The sequence below is a fragment of the Pithys albifrons genome, chromosome 11 (assembly GCF_047495875.1).
Source record: "Pithys albifrons albifrons isolate INPA30051 chromosome 11, PitAlb_v1, whole genome shotgun sequence".
NCBI lineage: Eukaryota > Metazoa > Chordata > Aves > Passeriformes > Thamnophilidae > Pithys > Pithys albifrons.
Window position 1 is genome coordinate 5,447,693 of NC_092468.1, and position 26,516 is coordinate 5,474,208.

General features: G+C 44.9%; 1 protein-coding gene across 1 annotated transcript in view; it reads right to left on the bottom strand.

Moving 5' to 3' along the window:
* The window catches only part of GPC1 (glypican 1), a 200,723-nt gene extending 183,985 nt beyond the window's left edge, over positions 1-16,738 (bottom strand). The window contains exon 1 of the mRNA XM_071566418.1: positions 16,111-16,738. Coding sequence (XP_071422519.1) covers positions 16,111-16,267 — 157 coding nt within the window. The 5' untranslated portion in view covers positions 16,268-16,738. The remainder of the gene's footprint in view (positions 1-16,110) is intronic.
* Between the last annotated feature and the right edge of the window lie 9,778 nt (positions 16,739-26,516).

Sequence of the window (26,516 nt, forward strand, 5' to 3'; positions counted from 1 at the left end):
GGGTGGGAAACATCACCCAATACATGTCAATTTTTATATCAACTTGATGTGTTGCATGTGTGATTACTGCAGAAACCAACATGGGTAATTACAGCCATCTGCACCCATTACTACCATTTGTATGTGTATTCATAGTAACTGCACATTAGTTAGGCATGCCACTGCACAAACGTATTAACCAGCTAATTAATTAAAAGAACAGACCTTCATTGCTTAGGAGGAGCCCATCATCCACTAATCACAAGAATATATTTTCTCCATCTGTTAGATCCTTTGCCCCCTCCACAAGGTCACCAGGGAAGATGCAGCTGGCCTGCAGTCTCCAGAAGGCTCTGCTGGGGTGGTGAGCTTTCTGTCTAACTGATTTCCTTTGTGCAGCAAGGCTTAAAGACCATGGCTGCTTCTGGAAAAATGTCCATGGCACTTCCACAGAACTGCACAGTGCTTTTGGATTAATTACCTCAGGTGACCTTTGGATTAGACACCAAGCATCTTTCCACCACTCCCAATGCTCATTCTCCAAGCACAGAGGAGGCCCATTGCATGCCCCCTAACAGGGCAGCCCTCTGGCAGCCCAAGTGCACATCCCATACAATGCGCCTCTTGCCATGCTGGGTCCTCTTCCAGCTCCTGTTCCTACAGCAAATTACTAATGAAACAATAGATTATAAATATACAGAAGATGGCTGTGCCCCAGTGCTTCACTGGCATATGGTTCTGTCTTCAGTCAGAAGCCATGGATTTAAATTTAGGGATGGAGCAGGAGGTTAGGTTTTGAAACTCCAAGACAAATCCTCCTGGAGGAAGCAATGAGACCAGATTTTTGTCCCTCCAGTACAGCCTTAAAGCAGATGGGAGCAGGGAGTCTGTTGCTGGGCAAACCACACTGCTTGGGCAGCCCTGAAAGGCTGAACCCTCTGTACCAGCTGCTGGCCCACCAGCATCAACTGAGTGGTCAGGACTCCCACTGGACACCCAGATTTAGGTAGAATAATACTGCTCCAGCTGTTAGCTTACATTAACTCCCTATGTTACAGCAAAGGGCAGTGATTTCTGCCTCAGGTTGGATCACCTCTTCCATTAGCTCCCCATCCCGTGTTGGTGTGAAGGGGTAATAAGCTACAGGCTCAACAGCTTTGGCCATTTTTCATTTATGATAAAAAAAATAACAAATAAGTTTGAAATCATTGTGAAATATTTGTGAAACAAGCCAACCCTCTCCTTCCTGAACATATGAAATGCACTTCTGAAAAAGTTACTACAATCCAATAAAGCGTAAAATGCTTTCATCATTTGGCACTGTAAATGCTTACTCTAGTTACGGATGAGTTCAGGACAACTCTACAGTAGATTTTACTTTGGTTTTTCTAAAGCTGGAGAAAATTCTCTATCTTTATATGCTTAAAAAAAATAAAAAAATAAAATTAATATTTTTTATTGGCAGATGCTGTCAGACTGCCTGCAGTTGATGGTTGCTCTCTCAAATGGGACCTGTGAAAATACTGTATTTGGATCACCATGGTTGCTGACCAGGCAGTCTTATCACTTTATACTTGCTGAGAAGTCTTCCAACATCTCCTGCCCAACCCGTCCTTTCTATAGCCCCTGAGATGCCCTCACCTCTGCACAGCAAATACCCTGGAGTAGCTCCTACCTACAGCTGGTCTGAACTGCTGCAACAGATTCAGGGCAGGATCAAGGGCTGAAGCAACTGAACTCAACACATGGGAACCTGGATTATTTCTAGATGATTCTGCTACAGGACCACATCAGCATCACTGTACATATGCATGTCTGACAGACACTTTCCTCACACTCTTCTCCAAGCACAGACTTTTTACTGCTGTGCAAACCATCAAGCTTTGATAACTGAATCCATGATTTGCTCCAGTAACTTCTGAACTAAGGAAAAATGCCTTCAAAGAAACTGCATTCAAATGTGGTCTGAGCAATGCAGTCTTCCTCCCATCTTCTGTCTCCCTGCCCTGTGCCCACAGGAGGCACAGATCCAGAAAAAGCCTCCTTGGGAGAGCCTGGAGCCTTTGGTGTTCCCTGCCTGCCTGCCCACCCTGCCAGCAGGAACTGCTCCACAGGCAGAGCCCTCCTCTGGGCATTATCCCTCCTCGTGCTGCTTGAACACCTCGGCCTTGCTGCATCCAAAAGACTCGTCTAAACAAAACCTGCCATCCTCCATCTCTCAATCATCTGAGAAGCAGCAAACATGCTGAGTTAAGTGCAAAGTAAGCAGTATTTTTATTTGGTTAATTAGAATTGCTCATCAAATGAAAACAAAGAAGTGATTTACTGCAGAACTGGTACAGGTAGGTGTTGCATAAGTACATTCCTGCATATTTGGCTACATTAGGAATATTTTTTAATTAACAGTTTCTCCTTGGCTAAAGCAAACCATAGAAAATAAGGAAAGAAGTTTCACACAAGGACACTGCCGAACCCCTCAACTGCCAGCTTTTTTTTTTTTTTTTCTGCAGGGAAGATTTTAAATTAAAAGCAGATTGCCTTCATTAGCTTCACCAGAAGCCATGTAACTGCCAAAGCTGACAGAAACACAACTGTGATTTGCAGATTTGGCAAGTGCCGTTTTCTCTTTCTGCAAATGTGGGTAATCTCATTTGTGTTAAGGGGTTTGTGGGGGACACTGTGCAAATAACAACTCCTTCCCAGAAGAGGAAAAGTATCTCCAGAGCAGCAGTTTAGTATTCTAGGGCACTCAAGTTTTCTCATTGTTTATTTTGTAAGAAAGTGCATTGCATGAAATTTGGGCTGAAAATGGTCAGAGTGCTATGAACTGTCTTCTCCTGATGACTGAGCAGAATAGAGCAGCAAGCCCCAAATAAACATTTCAGCAATGATCTTTGACATATAGCCATACTCAAGCTTTCTGTGACATGTTGCCAAACCCTCAGAAGCCATTCAAGCACGGTTTCTCACCAAAATCCCTACTCTTTTTACTTCATTCTAGCTGAAAAAGCTGATGATAACAGGAAAGTTACATTTCTACCAAGGGCAGCTGTGTTTGCAGGCTTCATGCTCTGCTCCAGAGTCACAGGTTTGGTGGTAAGAGGAAAGTCTTGGTATTATTTTTACTCTCTGTCTGATTCCTGTGTGAATAGCTGTGAATAGCTGCAGAGCAGAGGGAGGCATGAGTGAAGCCAGCCTGCTGGGGTGCAGGAGGATGCAGGAATGGATGAACAAGCTGCTGTTCATTTTTAGAGTCGCTCCACATGCCCTGCTCCCCTCCCTGCTGCATTAGTCTCCCCTAACTCCTGGTGTCTGGTTTCCTCAGCCTGAATAAGAAAATTTAAGATATATAACCAAAGTGTTAAAAAATGCATGGGTGTATTTCAGTTTGTGTTAGATGGGACTTGGTGGGTGTTGGCTGAACCGAGCTGCTGATGCAGAATGAAGTGATGGGGGTGACCCCAACCCATGTGAGCTCTCTGAGGTCAGGAACAGCCTCGTCGGCCCCACCACAGAAGCTGCTGCTGGCACAACGTGGAGGGTTGGCCAATGCCTGCCATGTAGAGTTCACGGAGCTTTCCGTGACAAAAAGATGACAAAAACTATAGGATCAAGAAATGAGAGAAATGGGCTATGTTCAAACAGAACCCATATGCTCAGCAGCATGGCACTAGAGACCACAGCATCCCTGAGGGAATTAAGGGTTTATTCCCCCAGCTGTAGCCAAAATGGGAAAGTCTGAACACCCTACTAAAGTCTGCAGGAAGCAGTCCAACACAGTATTACCACAGTCACAAATGTATAGTCTGTCTGCAGTAATTAGGATTGTACTACATCTGATTTATTAGACACTGTCTTATAATCAAGACAGACATAGATGTCTACATAGTAGTTACCCGTTTCTTAACTGCCTAAAAATAAAGCAACAAATGTAATGCAGTGACAGACACAGAACCATCCCAAATGTTAACCTACATTCAAGGTAACCGTGGCAGGTCTGCTGGTAACCTTCAATCTAACCTGGAGTTAAACACTCTGTGACTCTGCAATTTGGGTTTGTACCTTCAAAAGAACCAGAGAAGCCAGTTCTGTCTCTGTAGGCCAACTCTGTTCTACCACACAGTGAACAGAGTTCATTATCCATTGAACTAAACACTAAGTAATGAGTTAACAATAATTAAACTGAAAGAGACATAGATTAAAGGAATTTATTATTCCCTGATCTGTCAAGCAAATTGCTTAGATACTTGCAATCAATGAATAACGATGAAACAAAATAAAACCCCAACAAACCAGAAGGGCCAACAACAGGCTTGTAAAAATCTGTTCAGTAAGGCCCATGTATCTTCGTTAGGCTGAACAGCACAGCATTTTAATCAACAAAAAACCCCCTGTCTTTATGCATCATGAAATCTGAGGCAGAATGTGGCCCTAAATTATGCTGTAACTGTTTATTCTTCATGTATCACAGACTGATGAAGATTTACGGTCCCATTGTGCTAAGTACTGTATACTGAAATTCAGAGAAATGGCAAGACTCAGTACTCCAAGACTTTATAATTCAAAGACAAATTATAAAAACAAGATATTATAATTTAAAGACAGTAATGCACAGATGGGAATTGGAGATACAGACAAATTATGCAACTTGCTCAAGGTCATGCCAGGCACATGTGCCAGAGCACAAAATTGAACTTGGATCTCTGGAGTACCAACATAGGTTTTCACTCATGTAGGAGAACTTTGCTGCTCCTCTTTGATTTCACTGGATGTCATATTTCATAAAGTAATAAATAAGTTCAAACCATACAAACATTACATTGGCAGTATGGGAAGGATTTCCTTTTACCCCTCCCTCTGCAGAGGATTTTCATTATTGAAATCTCTTTACCTAGACAAACACCTGATTTGTCTGTGTGTGGTAGAATTACGGCCTTGCATAGAATAATTTAAGCCAAAAGGCCTTTTGCAGCCATCTAGTCCAGCTCTCAACAAAGCAGGACAAACTGGAGTGGATGCCCCAGGCCCTCATCTGCTCAAACTCTGAGTACCTTCAAGGATGGAGATGAAAATCACAGCATCTCTCTGGGCTCCTGTGCCAGTGTTCAATCACTCAGGTTGAAAGTCCTTCCATGTACAAAACGAGAATTTCCCCAGTTCCAACTCATGTCTGCCACCTCCCATCCTACCCCGATGCACCCAAGTCTTATTTGTTTTCTCTGTTCCCACAGAGTAAGCTGCTGCAGATAGCAGTGGGATCTCATCAAGCTCTCTTTCTTCCACACTTTACTCACTGGACAAGCCCAGTTTTCACATCTTTCCCTTGGGCACCACACACTCCAGCACACTGGCCTGTGTCAGACTCACTCCAGTATAGCTGTGCCATCCCTTTACAGGCAGCCTGAAACTGGACATCATGCTCCAGATGCAGCCTCGCAGCATAGAAATAATTAATTTTCTTTAACTGGTTATTGTACTTTTATGTATTTTAACTACCCAAACCCTGCAGCCTTCAGTTTACAAAACAACACAGGAACATTGTTTTGGCACACCACTTGCTGTTGCAGGGGTCTCAGCACATGCAGGCACACCGGGCCCCGAAGGCAGCCACTGTTCCCATAAAGAATATTGGAAAGGGACATTTCAGATGTCTTTCTAGCTGACAAAAAGGATAGCCAGATCAGCCTGAGTGATGTAAAGTCCGCAAAATATATCAGTGATAGCAGGGTGACACAAGACACCCTGTTGCTGGACACACAGACATCAGCAGATACATTTAGGAATTTCAGTCCTAAAACCTGGCACACAGTGTATTGTTAACAGTGAAAAATATTTAGCTGATGACTGTGACAGATCATCTCTTCAGTGCAACACAAACAGTAGCAGCAGTATCACTAAATAAACCAAAACTCAAGCCCTCAGACAGCTGATCCAGGATAATGGGAGAAGTGATACCACATTTATACACAGTGGCTTTCTCTCCTGGATTACAACCGAAATGTGCCCCCTGTCAGGTGTTTGCTCTCTTTATTTTAATAAGAACAAAGTCACAACTTAAGCTGTGCTTATGTATATTTGCTGGCATCTGTGAAGATTTACCAATAAAAATTTCCATTTAATTAGTCCTGCAGAAGTGTCATCAACATTTGGTTTGGTTTTCCCTGAATGTCCTGCCTTGTGGAGCAGCAGGATCACTCCACCCAGCACCAGGCAGCCATCCGGATACAGGAGGCATCTGCTTGTCATGGAGACATTTGGGGCTTTACTGAACAACTAAACAGAGCAGGACACATGGATATGGCAAAGCAAGCTGTCCTCCACACTGTTGTCCAGATGGGACAAACCAGTCAGGTGTGAGAAGCAAGCATGGCTCCATATGCAACTGCTCACCTTCATCCTGAGAGGTTGCTGTGTATCCGAACTCAAGCAGGGAACTCTCATCCCACAGGACCAGCAGCACAAACAAGCTGCTGGGGAAGCAGCCCCTCCAGAGCTGGCAATGAGCCATCAGCACCAGGAAGAAGCAGGTCCAAGATAGGCTACATTCCCTCTTCCAGTTGAAGCCAATAATGGCCAGTCTACACCTCCCAGAGCTTGGTAAAATTTCCATTCCAGAGCTGCCACCCCCTGTACAGGCGCGCGCACACACACACACACACACATATAAAAATATATAAAGCCCATGAGTTGCTTCCAGTTTTCTTGGCCATAAACCACACAACAGCAGCAGACAGCTTTTCAAAAAGACGTTGCTCTGTGCTCCTTCCCATTCAAACACAAAGTTGCTCTGGATGCCAATGGCACTGGAGCCCCAGCTCCATTTATGGTTACATTTAAAGGCAATACCATTCCTCACACAGGGCAAGAGATACATCAAACTACAGGTATCACATCATACCCAAGAGATGACTCGACCAGTTGCATGACAGGTGTGTTTGTGAGCACAGGGCACATGGCCAGGTAAGAGTCTCACTCTCTACAGGCCCAGCACACAGCCAGCATGCACCTGCACAAGTTTGTATTTTGGGCACTGAACTGACCGGCCACAAGTCATAGAATCACTGAGTTTGGAAAGGACCTCTAAGATCATCCAGTCCAACCATTAACCCAGCACTGCCAAGCCTACTGCTTGCAAAAGGCAACCTGGAACACTTCTCTGACCTCCCCAGGCACTTCCCAGTCTCTCCTCCACACCAGTCCCTCAACACACAAGCAGCTGGGGCATTACTACATCCCATCACCACCAGACAGGATGGGCCACAGGCCCTGGGGAGTCTGGGGTTTAAGTCAATGGGACTTCTACCCGCAGGTTCCCACTATTGTGCAGCCCTCCCTCAAATTCGCAGCAGATGAGTCCCTCAGCTATGCTTTGGCCTCAGAGAGACTCTCTAATAAAAATACCAGCCTCCTCCTCCTCTCTCAACATGGAAGCCTCTCTGAGACCTCCCACAAATGAAAGGGGGGCAAGAGGGGTTTCTTTGCAGGGCTTGTTTGGCATTCTGTCACAAAGCCAAACAGATGTTTGTAAAAATCCAAACTGGTTATACAACTGTTTTAAGCTCAAGCAGCTGTGCACAGCGAGCAACTGCATCGGGGGACAAGAGCACTGCTCTCATACAGGCAGGGACTAGAGTTTAATAAACCAAACTTCCCATGAGTTATTCAAGCTCTCTCATTTCAATTTAGTGTTTATGGCAGAGGAAACTGCTGAAAAAAGAAAAGTGAAGTGGCTTTTCCAGCTTCATGGTGGAAATTTGCACCCAGATGGGGACTAGGACCAGACCTCCCTCCTGCCAGACCCACACAGTAATTCCAACACCCAATTTCAACCGTGCAGCTTATCTGGGAAGACGTAGGAATAGATAAGATGATAATACAGCAGACCTCGTACAAAAATCACTTTATGCTTTGCTTGGCCCTCACTCTAGTATCAATTATACAACCAAATCACTGCAAATTTTAATGCAGCAACATGAACTGAGAGCAGAATAGACTGAAGTAGCCTCTTTTTATCTGTATCTTTAAAATGTAAAATGAATTCTAATTTTGGTCAGTGCTTTTATTATATTTTTATTTATGAACAAAAATTACAACTAAAAGAATTTCTAAAATACTCATATTTTGCAAATATGCCTGTCTGCTCCAGCTATAAAGCAAGAGACTTTGGTAAAACTAGTGGAAATACTCCAACTAAATTATACAGTATAGTTTTACAATCCTATAAAATACCAATTTTTTGTAAGCCAAAACTATTTGTCGCAGAGTATTTGTATTTTAGTCATATAAAAGATTGACTGTCTGCATAAGTACTATCATGTTGCTCCCTGAAGCCACAGCAAAACTTCTTTTGTTGTTTCTTTTTCTTTTTTAATACTTCAGAAGAATGCATGGCAATTGAAAAACTGGTTTTACTCATGTTGCCAGCACAGGAGTCTGTAACAGCTGGGTAATTCTGTCCTGATTCATGCTGCACTACACGAAAAGGCACCAAACATGAAATTAGCTTTATAATCTCTCTACAGTCAACACAATTGCGATTAATGTATTATCTAAAACTCGGAGCATGAGCTTTGTGAAAAACTGTCACAGCACTCTGTTTATTCAAACTTTAAGAAAGAAAAGTTTTACATATCTAAAGAATTCCAAGTAAAGTGGGAACACATTACTGAGCAGAACCGACTGACCAGGCTCAGAGCTCTGTCACGTTCAGGCAAGCATTTAAAGTGTCTGCAGTCTAAAGCTTCATTATTTTTTGCAGAACAATCTGGCAACAGAGGTAACCTGATTCCCTGGGAATCAAATGTTACTTAAAGACAGGTTTCACCTGTCATGGATAAAACATGTTCTGAGCAACAAAGTGTCAGGGTATGCAGACATCAGAGGAGAGGGTGATCTGTCCTTCATGGTAATGGGGAATAAAGGAAATTTTCTGCTTTCATCGAGTTTTGAATTTTATTTATTTTTTTCTAACTCTGAGAGGACATATTCTAATGCAATGGCAGCTACAGCAACCTTGTGCAAACAAACTACAAAGCATGATGGAATAACCTTCGAGCAACTGTTACAAGGGTTCCTGTGAGCTTTAGAACCTTTCTTCCCTGGGTCTCTCTCCATCATGGTGGGGCAAAGTTACCCTCACAGCCATCAGTGAGACACAGTCAATCCTCCTTTCACAGACAGCAAGGCACAAATGTGACTTTTCCCCAAGGAAATTTAAAGATGAAGAGACTCTTATGGACTTGGTCCAGGCTAACACCCAAGCAGATGGTGTGTCTATGCCACAAGCTGCTCACTGGACCTCTCCTTCCTCCTCACAGCTGTGCCTGGGAGTCAGTATTTGGAGATGCATTGAAAAAGATGGCCCAACTCAGGCTGAACTTGTACAGGTGGAAAGCAGGAGTGACTCAGGATCTTCAGAAAGGTTCAACTTATGTGGCAAGTTCAGAAGCGGCAGATTAAAGCCAAGGAATGCACTTGAAAGTGACTTTCCTGTCACGCAACCGGAAGTAGCACGTCCAGCTCCTTTCTGAATTAACATTCAACTAAGCAGATGTTCTTGTGGAGGAAAAGCCAAAAAGGTGACTCTGTGTCAGCAGGGCAGAACATTCCAGGGGAGCTGGGAGGCCTCTGCCTGTACCCAGGGCAGTCAGAGCTGAGCCGTGATGTTGCCCCAGCACACAGAGCTGGCTGTGCTCCCATCAGGAGACACCACCACAGGACAGGACGCCTCGCTGAAGGCAGCTCCCCGCAGGGGATTTTCCTACTGCTTCTCCAAGTGCACATACCATCCTAGAAGCTACTTGTGGGAAAGCAAGCAATCCTGTTTGGAGGTAACACATGCCCTGTTCCAGAAGTTCAGCAGAGCCACCTGTGTGCCAGAGCAGCCTGCTGTCTGACATTACCCCCTCTGTGAGGCTACCTGCCTGCTACACATGCACAGAAGCACCCTACAGGGTAAAGAAAGAAACCCAATATATAGAAACATGTTTTCAGCTGGGCCTCACACAGCAAGCTGAAATTAAAGCTGTTTTCCCCAAGGAAGCCTGGGGATTGCCAAAGAATGGAGATGTCTATTTCCCTGGTCTTCCCCTGAAATTCCCAGTCAGTATTTCCAGCTGGAGGCTGGAAGCAGACACACAATTTCCCCTTATGCCAGTGACATCTGTCAATCATCCTCCCACCTATCCTGCTCCTCAATTCCACAGTCCCACAAGACAAGTGACAGGAACATGCAAGCTGCTGCCAGAAAACCAAAACTGCAGCACTGGCCCCAGTCACACAGGGCTGAAACTACTGCAGACCTCAGGATCAGGATATTGCTCAGATCAACAGCTCTCTGAGGCTGAGGCCATTCTTTTATCTTGCCTTCTCTTGCCATACTGTGCTTAATGCAATTTGATGCTGTAATAAAAACAGATGATACTCAAGCCCCAGCCCCAACCCAATGGGCAGGGGTGGGCAGGGCACAGAGCCTGTTCTCAGCTGCTGCTCATGGGTAGGTGCTCCAGTGCCTCTGTTTTCAGTTATCATTGTTGTGACCTATGAGGTAAATAAAGCTTTGGCTTTAAATACACATTTTTGATAACCAAGTTAGCTGCTCACACCATGCCTTTGGCTAAGTCAAAGCACACTTAATTATTGAAATTACCCAGAGGAATATATCTATGCAGTCCCCTCAATGTGAGACAATTGTACTGAAAGCTACAGAACACTAAACCAACTGTTTCACAGTCGCTGCCAAAACCCACACATCTCCTATCAAACCCATCCGGCGAATCCAGAGATTGACTGACATGTGTTCTTAAACAAAACAGGGCACTTGCAGGGCAAGAACAGGAAAAGAAGAGATGAGGTGAGCTCTGCAGCTTTGCACAGTGGTGCTGGTGGGTGTCTCCAGCTATACATCCGTGCAAATTTTTATGAAAAAGAAATATCAGGCTTTTGCTTCACCAACAAAAGGAGCTGTTGAAATAGTTTTGTCAGACACAGCTGATAAGGATAATTACGTGGTGAGAGCTTAGTCATCCATATCAGAGTGACAGAAAGGCAGATTCCCTTAAAAATAACATCAACACCATAAAACTCTCCAGAACTCAGCACAAAGCCTCCCAGATCCCTGCCATGCTCCGGTGGGCGTGAGAATGAGAGGGCGCCCGAACGAACCGCTAGAGGGAGCCCATTTTTCTCCATAAACCCAATTTCCATAATTGTTCTGTACGCACACATTGTGCAGTCACAAATCAACACAGCATCACAAAGTGTAAAGTATGCAAATTTCTGTGTATATTTTAAGTCAAATAGAAACAGAGATCCATGGTTCAGGCATGGCCTCCTCTGACATTCACACCAAAACACTTGCCAGATGGAGGAAAAGGCACAATTCCCTGTGTTTTGCCTCATCAGAAATAGCACTCTAAACCCAGCAGGATACAAAGGCCGTTCCGATTTGTCCCTAACAAAGTCATTTGCATAAACGGGTTGATATTTCATCTGGGAGCTCACCATGGAGCAGCTACACCTCGAGAAATCCCTCTGCCCTGAGTAACTACAAACCAAATGTAACAATAATCACCTCAAAAAGCACTGGATTAATAGTGTGTGCCTTTTCAAAGAAGGGTAAAGGGAGGAGCCCCAGATTTTATGTTTCATACCACAGATGTAGGTTTGCCCCACTTTTTAACTTCCAGCAGCTGAAATGCCCTCCAAGATGGGGTTCCATCACCCCCTTTAGACTCCAAGAGCCTTGCCAAGTTCCACCCTGTCACCAAACCTGTTCTCTACTTAGATAACACTTCTCCAAATGGCTCCAACACATACACTTGACAATGTTTTCATTACAAAAGCAAATTATACAGCCTAAAAGGACTACAGGACTAAAAAAATTGTTATGATTTCTTTCAGCTAAGGAGCCAGGGAAAGATCCATTTGAGATGTGTGACTAGATGGGCACCAACATGGCCTGGCAAAATCCAGCTGGCTTTTTTCTGTACCCTCCTCTTCTTTCACTGCACTGCACCCATTGCCCATGTCAACAACCTCAATTTAGCAGCAAGCCAAGTCTAGGAAGGATTAATCTCAGAAATGAACAAACCAAAGCAGAAATCCTGCCCAAACAGTGAGCAAGGGCCAAGCACATCCACATTAAATCACAACACTCAGGTCTTCTCCCGTCCGCAGGAGAACTACCTCTACTCCAGACACTGGGCAGCAGTCACCCATCCAACATCAGCAATCCCAGGACAACCTCCATCAAGGCAGAGAAAGGTGGATACCCTCCCCAAAGTGCAATATTTCCTCATGTAGGGTCACTGTCTTCTGTCACAAACCACACTGGGAGCCCAAGACAACCAGCCCTTATCACAGGCACTAAAAAGCACACCTAGAGCAGGCACTTCTCTCCCTCAGTCACCAGAGGAAGGGATGTGCAATGGGGTGATGGTGTCTGGATGGCAAGAACATCAGACGGTACGAACCAAGGCTTGCTACCTCCAGAAGGCTTGAGAGGAAACAGAACAACTGGAAGTTGTCAAACTGGTTTCCCACATTTTGCAGCAATCACAGAAAGGGAGTGTGGGTCATCCAGCCCAAGAGCAGGAACATTCTCCAACACACAGGAAAACTTTGCTGAAGTTAGTACATCTTATGGAAGTAAGTGTTGTAACTTTCCCAAACTCAAGGAGTAAGGGACTTTCTCCCCAGCATTGGAAACTTTCTTCTAGGCAGATCTTCATCCAAGACTCTGGGGGCATGGCTATCTGTCAGTGTTGCTAACATGAGCACATGCTGCTTTCATGTTTGGGAGTTTTGCCATTGACTTCAAAGTACTGAGATGTAACACCTTGTGTATTCCCCAAACACACTTAATAACAGCACCTGACACGTTTAAAGTCTTGGACTCCTTAAAGGGATTGTACAACACTAGCAAAAAAACAGGAAACCCTGTCCATGCGGTCCATGAGAAATCTGGTAAACCAAGAGTCTATTCCTGAATCAGATGATTATCTATTAGCCAGATAATAACTGTGTGACTGCTTCTCCAGCTGATCTGTACAGCCACAAGCAGGGACTACCTCCTGGTGAACTGTGGAGGCTTTAGATTATTCATAATCCTCTTAAATCATAACAAAGAATACAGATTAGAAGATGTAAAGTGTGCAGTAAGTGTTTTAAAACCAATACAAACACAGTCATCTCAGCCTGAGTCAGAGTCTGCATCATGGGAGCTCACTGAACTCCTTTTGCAGCCATGCTCTGGGGTGCAGGCAGTGTGTGGTTTGGCTCCTGGTGCCAGGCTGGTGTGACAGCAACACACACCAAGCAGTGCCTGGAGCCAGTTCAAAGCAGACAGGAGTAAGGTCAGCTGAGCTTGGCAGCACCGTTTCAGGGGCAAGGCCGTGGGGCTAAAACATGAGTGTTCCCCTTTGTTTCAGGGCAAGCAATGGAAAGAAGGAACAGCAAAGTGCCTTTGGAGAGGGAGAAAGTGAAGGGCTTTTGCTTCCATAGAGCTCAGAAATAGGATAAAAACATGGTTCATGGGGTAGCTCTCAAACCTCTCCAATGACATGGAGAGGGCCAGCATCAGAAAATCTTTGCACAGATCCAACTGGTGACAATGCTGAACCGACTTCATCAGCATCTCTTAACTTAGCCAAAAGTTGTTCTGTCACAGGATCATCAAGGTTGGAAGAGACCTTCAACATTATCAGACCATCAATCATCAACCCAGCACCACCATAACCCCCTCTTATCCATATGCCCAAGTACCACATCCAGACACCTCTTGAACACTTCCAGAGAGGGTGATTCCACCACCTCCCTGGACAACTTATTCCAAAGCCTGACTACTCTTTCAGTGAATTTTTTTTCTAGTATCTAATATGAACCTCTTCTGGTGTAACCTAAGACCATTTCCTTTCGTCCTTTCACTTGAGACACATCAGAAGAGACTTGCCCCCACCTCACCTGTGTCCATGTGTTTGCATTCACAGGTGTCAGTCAGCCGTACCCTGACAAGGCTCCATGCAGATGACAACCTCCATGGTCAGCAAGCTGAACTAGTACCAATGAAACCAGCCTGAAGCAAAGGCTATCTGGACAAAATGTGGAATTATAACCTGTATGATCCTGTAGTTAGTACATGTGGAGATACCGCAGGATGGTCTTGAGACTTGTTTCTGGAGACAACAAAACTGGCACCAACCTTTGGGCTAACCTGCGCAAGTGATAAAAAGCACAGACAATACACAACACTACTTTATCAGGACATTTCTGAGGTTAGTAGCAACATACACTGATGTTTTAACTGCACAGGGTAAGTACTACAGCAACAGGAAAGCGCATCCCTGACTACATATCAATCAGGAGGAAAGCACGGTAATTACCAATGAAAATCATTCAGTCCGTTAGCTGTTTTAAATACCCAGCTAATATCAGCAGCAGATTTATGTGTAGAACCTTCTTCCCCCCAAGAAATACGTCTTCATAGTACTTTGCATGGGGTATTCCTCAAGTTTTTATGGCATTTATCTATAGAGTTTTGCTGTTTACAGTAACAGCCAGAGATGCGCAGTTTGATACCTACAATTTTAACTACTATTGCTTGAGACTGCCAGCATATACACTTGTAGCAACAAACAGCAGGAAACAAAACTCCTGGCTCCTAAAAATCCATGTCCTGTCGCTTTTTGAACCTCACCAATGTGCAGACACAAGATGTTTTACTCTCTGCTAACCTGCGATATGCGATACTTGTAACGATATGTGGTATTTGTAAGCACAGCTCCTGCCAGCCTCAGTGACTGCCCCTGTAGTACTATCCCTGTGTACAGCGCTACAGCCACCTCCCCGAGTGTTTGTAAACATCTCCTCTTCCAAGAACCTTCCACTTGAAACACAACTGCTAATGGATTCAGATTTGTAATAATTAGATGCAAATTTATAAAAAGCCACTTTCTTGCTCAACAGAATTACTATGCTATTAATAGTGATGTTCAAATGATTTTGAAACTCCCCACTGTTTAAACTTCAAGGACTGCTCATTGCACTTTAGAAATTTACTCTCAGTTGTAACTTGACAAAGAAAGTATTAATTTGTTCACATTTATGAGACATGTGTATGGTTCAGCCTCTTCCATTCATAGGTCAGATAACAAATTGGTTTATCTGAAAAACTACCCAATGAAATATTCAACATAAGGCATTCTGTAGCTTAGATGTGCACTACAAACTGCTGTTTTACTGGGGTGTCCCTGTAGGTTGGCTCTGGCACGTACGCCTGCATGTTTTATGCTTTGTCTGAAGGAGGAAGCTCCCACAAGTGAGAAAAAAGCTCTCGAATATGGGTCACAAGTTAGTGTATCAAAACTTAGATGAGCATTTATAAAAAACCACCTTACAATACATCAGCATATTTTCCCCGTGCTTTCAGGAAAAGAAAAAAAAAAGAAAAAACCCCAAACCCAACATAAACCAGACCTTGAATATTCTTTGCTATTTCAATGGTTTCTGAAAAAAGGAGGAAATCAAGATTTGTTCACAGCCAGAACGAAGGCAAGAAGACACATGGCTGCATGTTGCACGGGTTTCCTCTGCACTTCACATGTTTGACACAGTCATTTTATTCCTGCTTCGTTTCCATCAAGTACCAAATACCGTTTATACGTTTGTCTTCTATCCAGAAGAAGACTAAAAGAAATCAGTTCCTCTCTCATAACCTTGTGGCATTTTCCAGCTCCGACACCAAAACCCATTATAGTCTCATTATCCCGATTTCTAAACCAAAACGTGAAACCGTTTCAATTGTACTCAAAACAGAAACAACGAGACAATGAGAAAAAAAGAGAGAACCACCACTGAACACTTGGTGCGACCACCCCCTCTCACAGCTCCGTTCGCACCGCCACCGCCGGGGAGAGACCCCTTCCAGACCGGGGGTGCTGCAAAGGGCGAGGGGAGACCGGCCCTCGGGGGAACCTCTCGGGTCCGACTTCTCGCCGCCCACGACCCAACACAAACTCCAGCGGCGGGCGGGAGCGCACACGCGCCCCGCGGCACCCCGAGCCGTGCGGGGATGCCCCGGGAGACAGCACCGCGCCTTCGGGCGCCCCCCGCACACCGCTCCGCGGGACTCACCGGAGATCTCAGCCTGGGGCACGCCGCTGAGGCTGAAGCCCTTGGCCCCATACAGCTGCCGGACCTCGGCGCAGCTCCTCGCCTTGCTGCCGCTGTCACCGCGAGCCGGGGCGGAGGCGACACATAGCAGCCAAAATCCCCACGGAAAGACACGCATCCTTGTCCGCTGGCCCCGCCACCTGCCGTGCGAAGGGCAAAGCCAAGGTCCCGCGGCTGGGAGGCGGCCGGGGGGGCGCGGGGTGCGGCCCCCTCCGTGGGCAGCCCCGGCGGGACGGCGAGCGAGGGCGGCGGGCGCGGGAGCCCCGGGTGCGGGGAAGGCGCCGGCGAGTTCAGCCCGGACGCCGCCGCGGCTCGGGCGGAGGGGGCAGAGATCCAAGTTCGGCCGCGTCGCTTCAAAGCCCCGGAGCGTGAGCGCGCAGAGGGCTTTTGTTCTTAGCGCGGCTGCATCCCCGGGCAGTCCCGCCGCGATGCTGCCGGCTGCGGCGCCGCCGGGCCGGGCGGAGCGCGGCGGGGCGGGGCGCGGGGCGGGCTGCGGGGCTGCTCCCACGGCGGGGCCGGGCCGGGCTGTGCCGGGCTGGGCTGGGCAGTGCCGGCACCGCTCCACCTGCGCGCGGAGCGGGCGGCGGGGCGGCTCCAAGGCAGGCAGGGCTTCCCCCGCCGGACGTGGCATCACACGGCCCCGCGCCAATCCCGCGCGGGGCGCAGCCCCCGCCCCGCCCCGCGCCCCCGCCGTGGGCGCTGCGCAGCGCCCGGAGCCGCCGGGACGCGGCCGGGAGCGCCTCGAAGCCCCGGACCCCGACAAGGCGCATCAAACCCAGCTGTGTCTGCGGGGTGGTCCGGGTGCGCAGCCTGAGGACCTCGAGTTCCCCCAACGCGGTGGGAAAACAGCCGTATAGAAGATTTAAATTATACCACGCTTAGCCAGATCGGCGAGTAGAAGGCATCTCAACTGACAACCTGAGAGTCCCAGCAAGGTCCTGGGGGAGCTAAAAGTGCCCCTTTAAGAGCAGATGCGGGAAGAGAGGCGACTTTCAAAGACAGATTCTCAGCTTTGGATTTAGTTCCTACAGCAGCCTGCCGGCTCCTGAAGCTGGTGCTTTACAGCTGTACCAGCCGTGTTTTAAACTGGTTCCCACAGAACTCAGGCATCCGTGAGGCACCTGTGTGCGTCAAGGCAATGCCCGTGTGCTTTCCCCAAATAAACGTGCAGGCTTTTGGCCAGCATCTAACACGTTTCACAACAGGCTACACTAAGATCACTCCTGAATCTTCTTGAGAGCAGTTGTTTTCTGTAGAAAAAGGAGAGGGAAATCTGCTCGTGCCTCAGTTGAGTTTACACCTTACTTGATAGCAGAAACCCCCCACAAAAACACCACCACTGCACCCACCAAAACCACAGCACTATTTATCAGAGATTGTACTTTTTGGACTAGTTACTCAGACATGTAAAAATATGTGGGAAATGGGCATTGTTCATCTCACTGCTTAGAACTGCTTGTTCTCCTGAGGAATGAGTAAGTGACAGCAAAGTAGGAGCTCCAGGGAGCAGAAGGATGGCAGTAGGGGAGAAAAAAGTTGCTGCTTTCCTATGAAATTGCCTAATGATTTCCTATTAAATCTTCCTAATTAGATTCATCTATGAGATACGACAAAGCAGATTAAGAGGATCTAACCGCAAAGACAGGCAGAATTTTGTAATGAAGATCATGACTAAGGTGACACATCATTACCACCAAAAGTTAAAAGCTATGAGTCAGATACACCCCAATACACTCCAAATCTCAGTTCTTTCAGAGATGATGAGCCTTTTGGCCTCTTGCTGCATCCCTCGGTGCACAGTTTAGAAACACAAGTCTTACAGAGTTCAAAAAACTTGATACACCTCAGCTTGGAGCTTGCTTTGTGAGCTTTATGGAATGTGAAAACAGGTCTTGTGCCTGGAAATATGTGGGAAAAATTCTGCCATGGATGATGTAAAGTTTGACCTACCCTGTTTTTAAGTGGGAACTCTTTTCTAAATGCAAAACTTACCAAGTACGTTATGTGGCATGAAGTTATTTCAGCCCTTACTTCTGAGGATTTATTCTAATTTTATAGCCATAATCCCTACTTCACCCCTGGCTTCTGTCACTTGAAGACCTATGTCAGAGATCTCATCTATTTAATGTAACTACAATAACAGCAGAAAACAACCAGCGGAGGAATCTGTACATATATTACCATGACTAGAGGAACACTGGGATCTTGGCTCCTCCTCTTGGAAAATTAAAGAGGGAAAATCAAATACTTACAAACACATGACTAACAACTGTCTCACTTGGGTCTGTTGAGGGGAATGAACTCCAGGAATGCAAACTCCAAAGACACAAAGTACTTGATAGAGAAGAAAAGCAGAGCCATAAACCTTTTATCTGGTCTGGCTGCTACAGAATGACTCGGAGTGGGGGACACAGGGGACCAAAGCACCACCTGATTTTCTTTTTTTCTTCTTGAAGCCTGGGGTTGGATACTTGCTGCTGTTGGATATCGAGGGCTTGCTTTCAGCTCTGCCTGCAGTGACCTTGGGGAAGCTCTCTGTGAGCTATGGCTGCACCCCAAGGTTGCAGCATAAAGCCCTCTGCGCTCATACAGCTATTGAAGTGCACTCTGCTGGCCGGGAAAGAATTGGGACTGAAACCCTTGAGATTTGGCCTTGGAACCATCCCCTGAGCTACAGATCATTTCACAGACCAAAGTATTTCCCTTCTTCATATACATCTCACTTCCCAAAGCTGGGTGACAACAGTGCCTGCGGCAGGGACTAAAGTCATGTCATTCCTGATAAAATCCTGAGAGACCGCAGCGTGCGCTCTGCCTGTTCACAGACACTCACTCGGCTGTTCCCCCAGTGAGACACGAGGCTCCAACTGCCAGCACAGATCACACTGCCTGCTCCCAAGCACTTTTCAGGAGCTACAACTGAAGTATAAGCTCTGCTACAAACCCCCCTGATTAGGTGACCATCAGCAGATCACTTACCTCCTAAACAGGGGTAAGAGTGCATCTTACCTGACCACCTGCCTGGGAGATGCTCACATACTATCATAATGAGAAGCTCATAAGCAGTCAAATTAAAAATAATCCTGAAGTGATATAAGCCCTTCAACAGAGAAGCTTTCTGCAAGTCTATACAGGATCCAGTCCTGAGCAAACAAATCTTAAATGATGAGGTACATCTATTTTGCTGTTAAGTTTGTATGCGCATGCAGGATTTGACTCAGGTCCATTTAAATCAAATTGAAACAAACATCCTCAAAGTGTTATGATGAAAATGTATTTTTGGCATCCCTTATAAATTTGATTGTGCATATCTGAGGATCAGATCCAGTTTCTGAACATTCTCCGCTAAGAGAGTGTGAACAAAACACTCCAAAAACAGGCAGAAAGAGCTAGAACTGGGGAAGATAAGAAAAGCACAGTAAAACACAAAGATGAGTAGACAAAATGCAGAGGAGGAGAAAAGCACACAGCCAGCCAAGCAAGATAGCCAGAGGAAGACAGAAAATCCATCCTGCTCTGGAGATCACCTCCTGACAGTCCCGACAAAAAGCACTGCCCACTGAAAAGCTGATCCAAGCATTATGAAGCAAGAATAATGAAGAGCCAAATCATCTGGCACAAGTGGAAAAAGATATAATTTAAAAACAAGAGGTGAACACAGGCGTTCTACAACTTTCACAGGGATGTATTCTTTTTCTAGAACTTTCCAAAAGTTTTGTAATGCAGTGGACATATCTCTCTTTTTCATCTTGATGCAAGTCAAGAATTGTACAGGCAGCAAGGCAATTACGCCCACCAGACCTCCAGCTGATTCCAAAATGGACCTATGCTGAGTTACAGCAACCTGGAATCTCACAGCAAAGCCAGAACAGGAAAAACCTCAGCTAACCTTATCAAATGGCATTGTATCTTTGATGCCACATAAAAGAATAGAACATTCTCACTTGAATTCAGTGGTGTTTCTACTTTCTTCCATATGCATCAAGTACAGAGTTTGCTCAGAATGGGGAGTGGGGAGGGAAAGGAGATGGGTAAAGCCTAAGTGGGCTTTGCTTCCTTGCTCTCACCAGTGTTATGTAATGAGACCCTTGGCCCCTTCCCCTTATCCAGTTTTATGATAATTCTGATTCTATGGCAACATCAACAAATCAGGTACCTTTAGATTAAAAGTCTTCATTAAAAGGAGGAGTATCCCAATACCTTTTCTCCCCATTTCCTTTAGTCTCTGCAATAGCTGTCTCCTACAGGATTCAAGAAAACCCTTCCCCTGCTCCCCCAACACTGGCTGGTGTTCAGCAGAAGCTGGACATGCGTTTTGCTGAATCAAATCTAATTAAGTTATTCAGAGGATTTACTAGATTATACCTCACTATCTACAGCTATTTACTTCTTCACTGGCTCTTCCTTCATTGGAAATTGTGCATCTCTTCCTCCCCTCTGCCCTCATTCCCCCCTGAAGCTTTTCTGACATGCACAAGCAGCACGTGCCTGGTTGTTTTGATCACCAAAAATATCAGAGCAGTTCCTGTGAATTCCTGGAACCTCTGTGTGCAACTGGACAAATCCAGCTTGATCTCAGTTGACTTTGTAAGGCGCCATTTACCTTCCCGAAATACTGACTTGTGGAGATTTGTCTGTCCAGACTAATTAATCAGGAATATCATTTAATAGATGTACAGAGTTGGGGAACCTTCTGAGGTCTTGAGTGAGCCAGATTCAGCCCCCAGGGCAAGGACAATCACAATCCTAGCTGCTAGGAACAGATGAAGAAGGGCTAGACTGAGGACACGTGTACAGTGTATGCTGGGGCTGGGCCAGCCTGCTATTCAGCCCTTGGGTGGGACAGACCAATTCCCTCTAAATGCAATGGTTCATTTTCCCATGTGTGGATAGTACTCTGCAGAGGAAGATTAGGCACAACTAAGTAATTTCAGACAGAGAATCTGGCTAATGCAGGTAATTGCCACTCTGTGCTGTATTTTGAATTGAATAACCCAATTTTACAGCACCAACTTAAAGAAATTTATTGCTTTAATGACCTCCTACAAATGACTTCACCCTGCAGGTCTGTACTTGTATTATATCTGAGTCAGAGCTTTCCCAGTAGAAAGAAGTCTTAAAGGCCAAAAAATAAATAAATGCTATAAACTCGTTAGAGAAACTGCTGCTAATTGGGTCTGCCCCAGGAAGTACATTTCATCCTTTCTGGAGACTTTCAATTAAGCTTTTCACACTTCCAGCTCTCCAAAACATTTCCAGCAATGAACAAATAATATGGACATGGCACTTGAATCTGGCTTATGTTTGATAAGCAGAGCTTAGATTGATAGTATGAAATGGCTCAAATTGGCCCAAAAATTACTAAATTAGAAATATGTCCTTTCAGCATGCCCCTGCAGTGATGCATAAAACATTTCTCCCACTTCCTGTAAAAGTTGCAATTGGACAACTTCTTGTAATTGAAGAGGTTATATCTTGAAGCTGTCTGTTTTTGAAAGGGGTTTTTCAAGTTAAATTCTCCCCTCATTCCCACTGTCCTCACTCTTGGTCACTGACCTAAGAAAGACACACACAGGAACACTCTCTGTTCCCACGAATGCCAACAGTGTGTTCTGAGCTTTGGTCTGAGGCAAACAGAACTGGGACAGACATCCCAGACTTCTGCAGGAAGAAGAAGTTATAACCATGAAGAAAGAAACATGTGGAGTCGCAATACAGGCATCTGGCATTCCTAATGGAACTTCTCAGCTGGCACTTTATCTTCAGCTGTTGCTACATTAAACTCTACAGACTAAAGCACTTAGATGAATTAATACAATTATCTTGCATTCTGCTCAAGTGTTTATATTTTTTTTTCAGTTAGGGACAACATAACCTGTTTTTCCAGAGAAACTGACTGTGAGGAAACACTAAGAGCACTGTACATAAAAGCACCCAACACCTCACCTGGGAGCAGAGGCTCTCCCACTCCAGGCTCTGTCTGTGCTAAGGAAAATCCCCAGCCCTGAGGAGGTGCCAGCCAGGGCAGGTGAGCCAGGGCTATCACCAGGGAGCTGGCAGGGCAGCAAACAGCAAATGGTGGACAGCCTTCCACACACTGGGGGGAAAAGCTGACTTGGAGTTTGGAAATGTGTCCTTCCAATTCCTTTTTTTCTGCACTGTTAGTTAAGATAATTACCAGGTGACACACATTTTTTGATGTGTGCCAGCTACACTTCTGATGTAACTGTACATGAGCAGAGTTATAGCTGGAATGGGTTTGGGCCAGCATTTTCACTTTAAAATCATGCATTTTGCAACACCAAGACAGTGCATACATATGCTATGCCTACATAACTTCAAGGGTGCTCCAACACCAAGCCCTCAGAATCCAGTGCAATGCCAGTGTAGGTACAGCAGTTTATCCTGGCTGAAGATTAAGCACCCTTAAAATCCAACATTCTCATGTATTGTTACTGCCCTTCCACATACCCTTTCTTTGGTCAGCATCACATAAGCATCCAGTGTTGGGTTTTTCAAGATACCAGACAACACAAACCCATCTCCTTAAGATTAAAAATAGAGCTCTTAATCTGATTTCATTTCTTCAACCTGCTAGAAACCAGAGAGCATGAACTCAGTGAGATGCAGAGACACCGAGTGTTAGAAATGATAGAACTCACCAGGACACTTAGTTCTCTCTTACATGGTTTTTAGTTTGTTGGTTGGTTTGTTTTTACAGTACTACTTTTGAGCATAGCCTTCAAAAGAAATTGTTTGCAATAACTATGTATTTTTATACCACATATATAATTTTGCCTTAGGGAGGACTTTTCTTCTGTGGTTAAAGGAGCAAAGCTTCATTCCTTTGCCTCTATTGTAGCAGATGCCAGGGCCATTGCTTTTTTAAAGCATGTTAGATAGAAGCTGGTGGACTGGGGGACCCTGGAGCACACTTTCAAACCTTCCTTGCTGCCTTACAAAAGCTAAGCAGTTAGGTGCAATGACTCACTTACACTGACATTTTGGGGAGAGAATGATGCCTTTTATAATAACATTGATATTCCTCCATTGATGTCTCAACACTGGCTAATTTAGAAAAGAAACATGTAGTGCAAGGTTGAAAGGTCACAGGCCAGCCAAAGAACTCATGAGATCATGGGACCATGAAAGAGGCTTCGGCTTTAAAATAAAATAGCCTTTTTTCTTTTTGTTTCCTTTTTGTTCAAGGAACAGACAAACTTTTCTGAAAGGCCAGGAATTTAATCTGAACTCTTCTTTCACATACTGTACAAATAAAAACTACACTGCAGAACTACTTGGGGGGCTTCAGTAGAGTTTATCTCCAGAGGTCACTTTAATCTATATTGAGGAGAGAAAGAGGGGGAGAAGGAAGGACACACACTTACTTTTAGAAAGCTGCCAGCCCTCTTTAAGCTTTGACTTTACCACTGTCAAGCCAACACCCTTCTTAGATTATTCCCCCCACAGTCTAGTGGGGACTCTGCAGTCTAGTGAGTGTGAAATTAAATTATGAAATATTGGATTATTTGTAGCTGTTGTGTTCTGCTCTATCCATGCCATTCTTTTCCTTTTTCCAGTCTCCCAATTTTTCCCCGTCAGAGCTAAAAGAAAAGATAAACCAAAAAAAGCTTACAATATAATAAACTTGAATCCATAGTATTCTCTACATTGATGTTTGCACTCCGAATGGATTTTAACACAGATGCAGGTTTGAGACTAACATCAAGGCCAGATTTTCTGGTTTTGAGTGCTTTCAATGACTGCTAGCTCATAAAGTATTCATTTTCCCCCCCCCAAAAAGAGAACTCTGTTAGTTTCTTCCCAGTATTGGGTGTATATAAACTAATTACAGTCCAATGGATACTCTTTCAGTTTCCAAATGAAACAGAGAATCCTTTCCTTTATAAAAGAGCCTGAAAATATCAATGTTGGCTCTCAAAATGAGTGTGCAAAAACAGAAGAGGCCTCATGTGCTGTGTTCCCTCCTCCCTCCAGGAGCAACTAACAAATATTATTTGTTGATGCAATATATATAATCCACATATCTTTAGTATGAGAATTTGTTATTAAACTAATTAGGCACAGAGTGCTTTCATAACTATAGCTGCTCCAAATGAAAAAGACAAAGTGGTTTCCTAATGAAACATGCACTTGATAAAAGAAGAAATTACTCTTTCATGTCTTCAGAATTTAAGAAAATAAAGACTAGCTCCTACAATGATGCACTATATTTTATCCTTGCTGTCCTCCAAAATTTTCATCATAAAATGCTTAATCTCTGTGCTTTTTTTTCCCCTTGTTTTTCTAACACTAGCAAGGTTCACAAACTCTAAGGTAACCAAGTATAAAGGCACCTGCAAAACTTACTGAGCTGCGAGGAAAAATTTATTTTTGGGACATATTCAAAAACACTACTAGAAACTGTATGCATTTGCTTAACCAAGTGAGGACTTGTCTGGATACCAGCATATCCATAGGGCTCTCTGCTGAGAAGACTAACCCAGTGGCAGAGGAGAGAGCTATTTGTAGTCTCTGTCTGCCTGTCCTTCCTAACTCAAGCCTGGTGGAAACAGGAGACTCTCTCCTGACTCTCCTGACATGAGAAGCTCATGTAATACTGGCTGTATAAAAATCTGCATTCCACTGTGACATCCTGTTCTCACACATGCTACAGGCTCTCTTAGTGACTCTGTGTCAGCAACATCTGTTACCAGCATCAGCCTGATAGCTCAAGTTCAATTATCAATGCTGGTATCAGAATTTAGAGTTGTTCACTTAATAGCGGCTGTTGCTCCCATGTCCTCAAGGCAGACAAAAGCTGACCCATCAATGGCTGCCATTGATTTGAGGGGTCACAAGGCAAAAAACACCGTGCAGTGCGTCCACAATGGCCTTCTTGGGTATCAAAGCACAGCAATGTCTGTAAATCCTTATCAATTATAGCACTGTGCTGTCTAACCTTCTTACGTAGGTTTGGACAATTTCTTCACTCTTCCCATTGCTCATTTTCCACAACTCACAAATGTCTGTTTCACACAAACAAGAAAAATGAGCTGGCAAACACCCTGCCCATAACTCAATTTTAAGGCAGAGAAATACAATTTTCCCCAAATCTTTCGTTCCTAATGTTTTGTGAAATGAACTGTTCAAAACTATCTATTGAGGAGATGAAAATCCTTCTCTTCAGAAAGTAGCATAATGAATATACTCTACACTCTTCAAGAGATGCAGCATAGCCTGCAAGAGAAAGTCCTCTTTTTCTCCATTTGTGGGATTTGATTAAGCATTCTGTTCATGTGGATTTGAAAGTTTTAATGCCATACTTTTAACTGCTGCTTTTGTATATGAAAAGCAAAATTGGAGATAGCCAAATGCAGAAGCAAACCCACAAAATTATCTTTGTTAGTTCAGCAGGGACGGCTGCAATCTCTTTTCTCAAACTCCACTTAACATCAGCGGGAACTTCACATAGCTATTAATCACTGATATCACTCTTGGCTGGACAGATTCTGACACACAGAGTGCTGGAAGCTCAGAAGGTCATTGTGAAAGCACTGTTTATGCTCCTCCCTGTAGTTCCACAGTGGCCACTGCCAGAGACAACCCTGTGGTCTGACCTGTTCTCATGCACACTTTACAGACCCTGAGTTAACTGATGTGGATATCTGAACCCACTGAAAGTTACAGTTACATAAACAACGGCATTGAGAACTCAGGTGAGGCTCTTTGTTCTCTTGGATGCCTCAGCAGCAGCACATCAGTGTCCCAGGATCCAGCAGCTCAGCTCCAGGGCTCCTGCATGCCTGGAGGGTGATGCTGAGGACAGACTCCTACCTCTTTGTCCTGTTCCACAGTGTGCCAGGAGACTCCCATGGACGACTGGGCAGTCTTCACTCCCAGGACAGTCCAGAGAAGTATCCTCGTGTAATGTGATACTCAGGAATACACGTGGGGTCATAATGGATACAAACAAAACTTTGAGGTATCTTAATGACTTTGATGTGGTGCCCCTTCCCAATTTGGTATTTGTTTGTAGGACATACATATAATGATGGCAACAAAGAACTTGAGTTACAGATATCCAGGGAAGGTCGTAAGAATGCTTAATTCATCCATCAGGCTGAAACCAGTACCACTGTAGGTTATCTTCCTCTTCTTCCATGCTCCATGAATCTCCCTGCTTTCTCTGCCTGCTGGGTTTGTCCCACATTCAGCTAGAGGGGCTGCTGTTAGGATGCTTTTTCTCCTGTTCAGGCAGACTGCTTTGCCTTTCTAATTCTCCTCCTGATTCTGCCAGTCCAGGGCACATGAGGCTCAGAAGGGGAATTGAACTCACGTCTTCCTAAGAGCAATCACAAAAACTG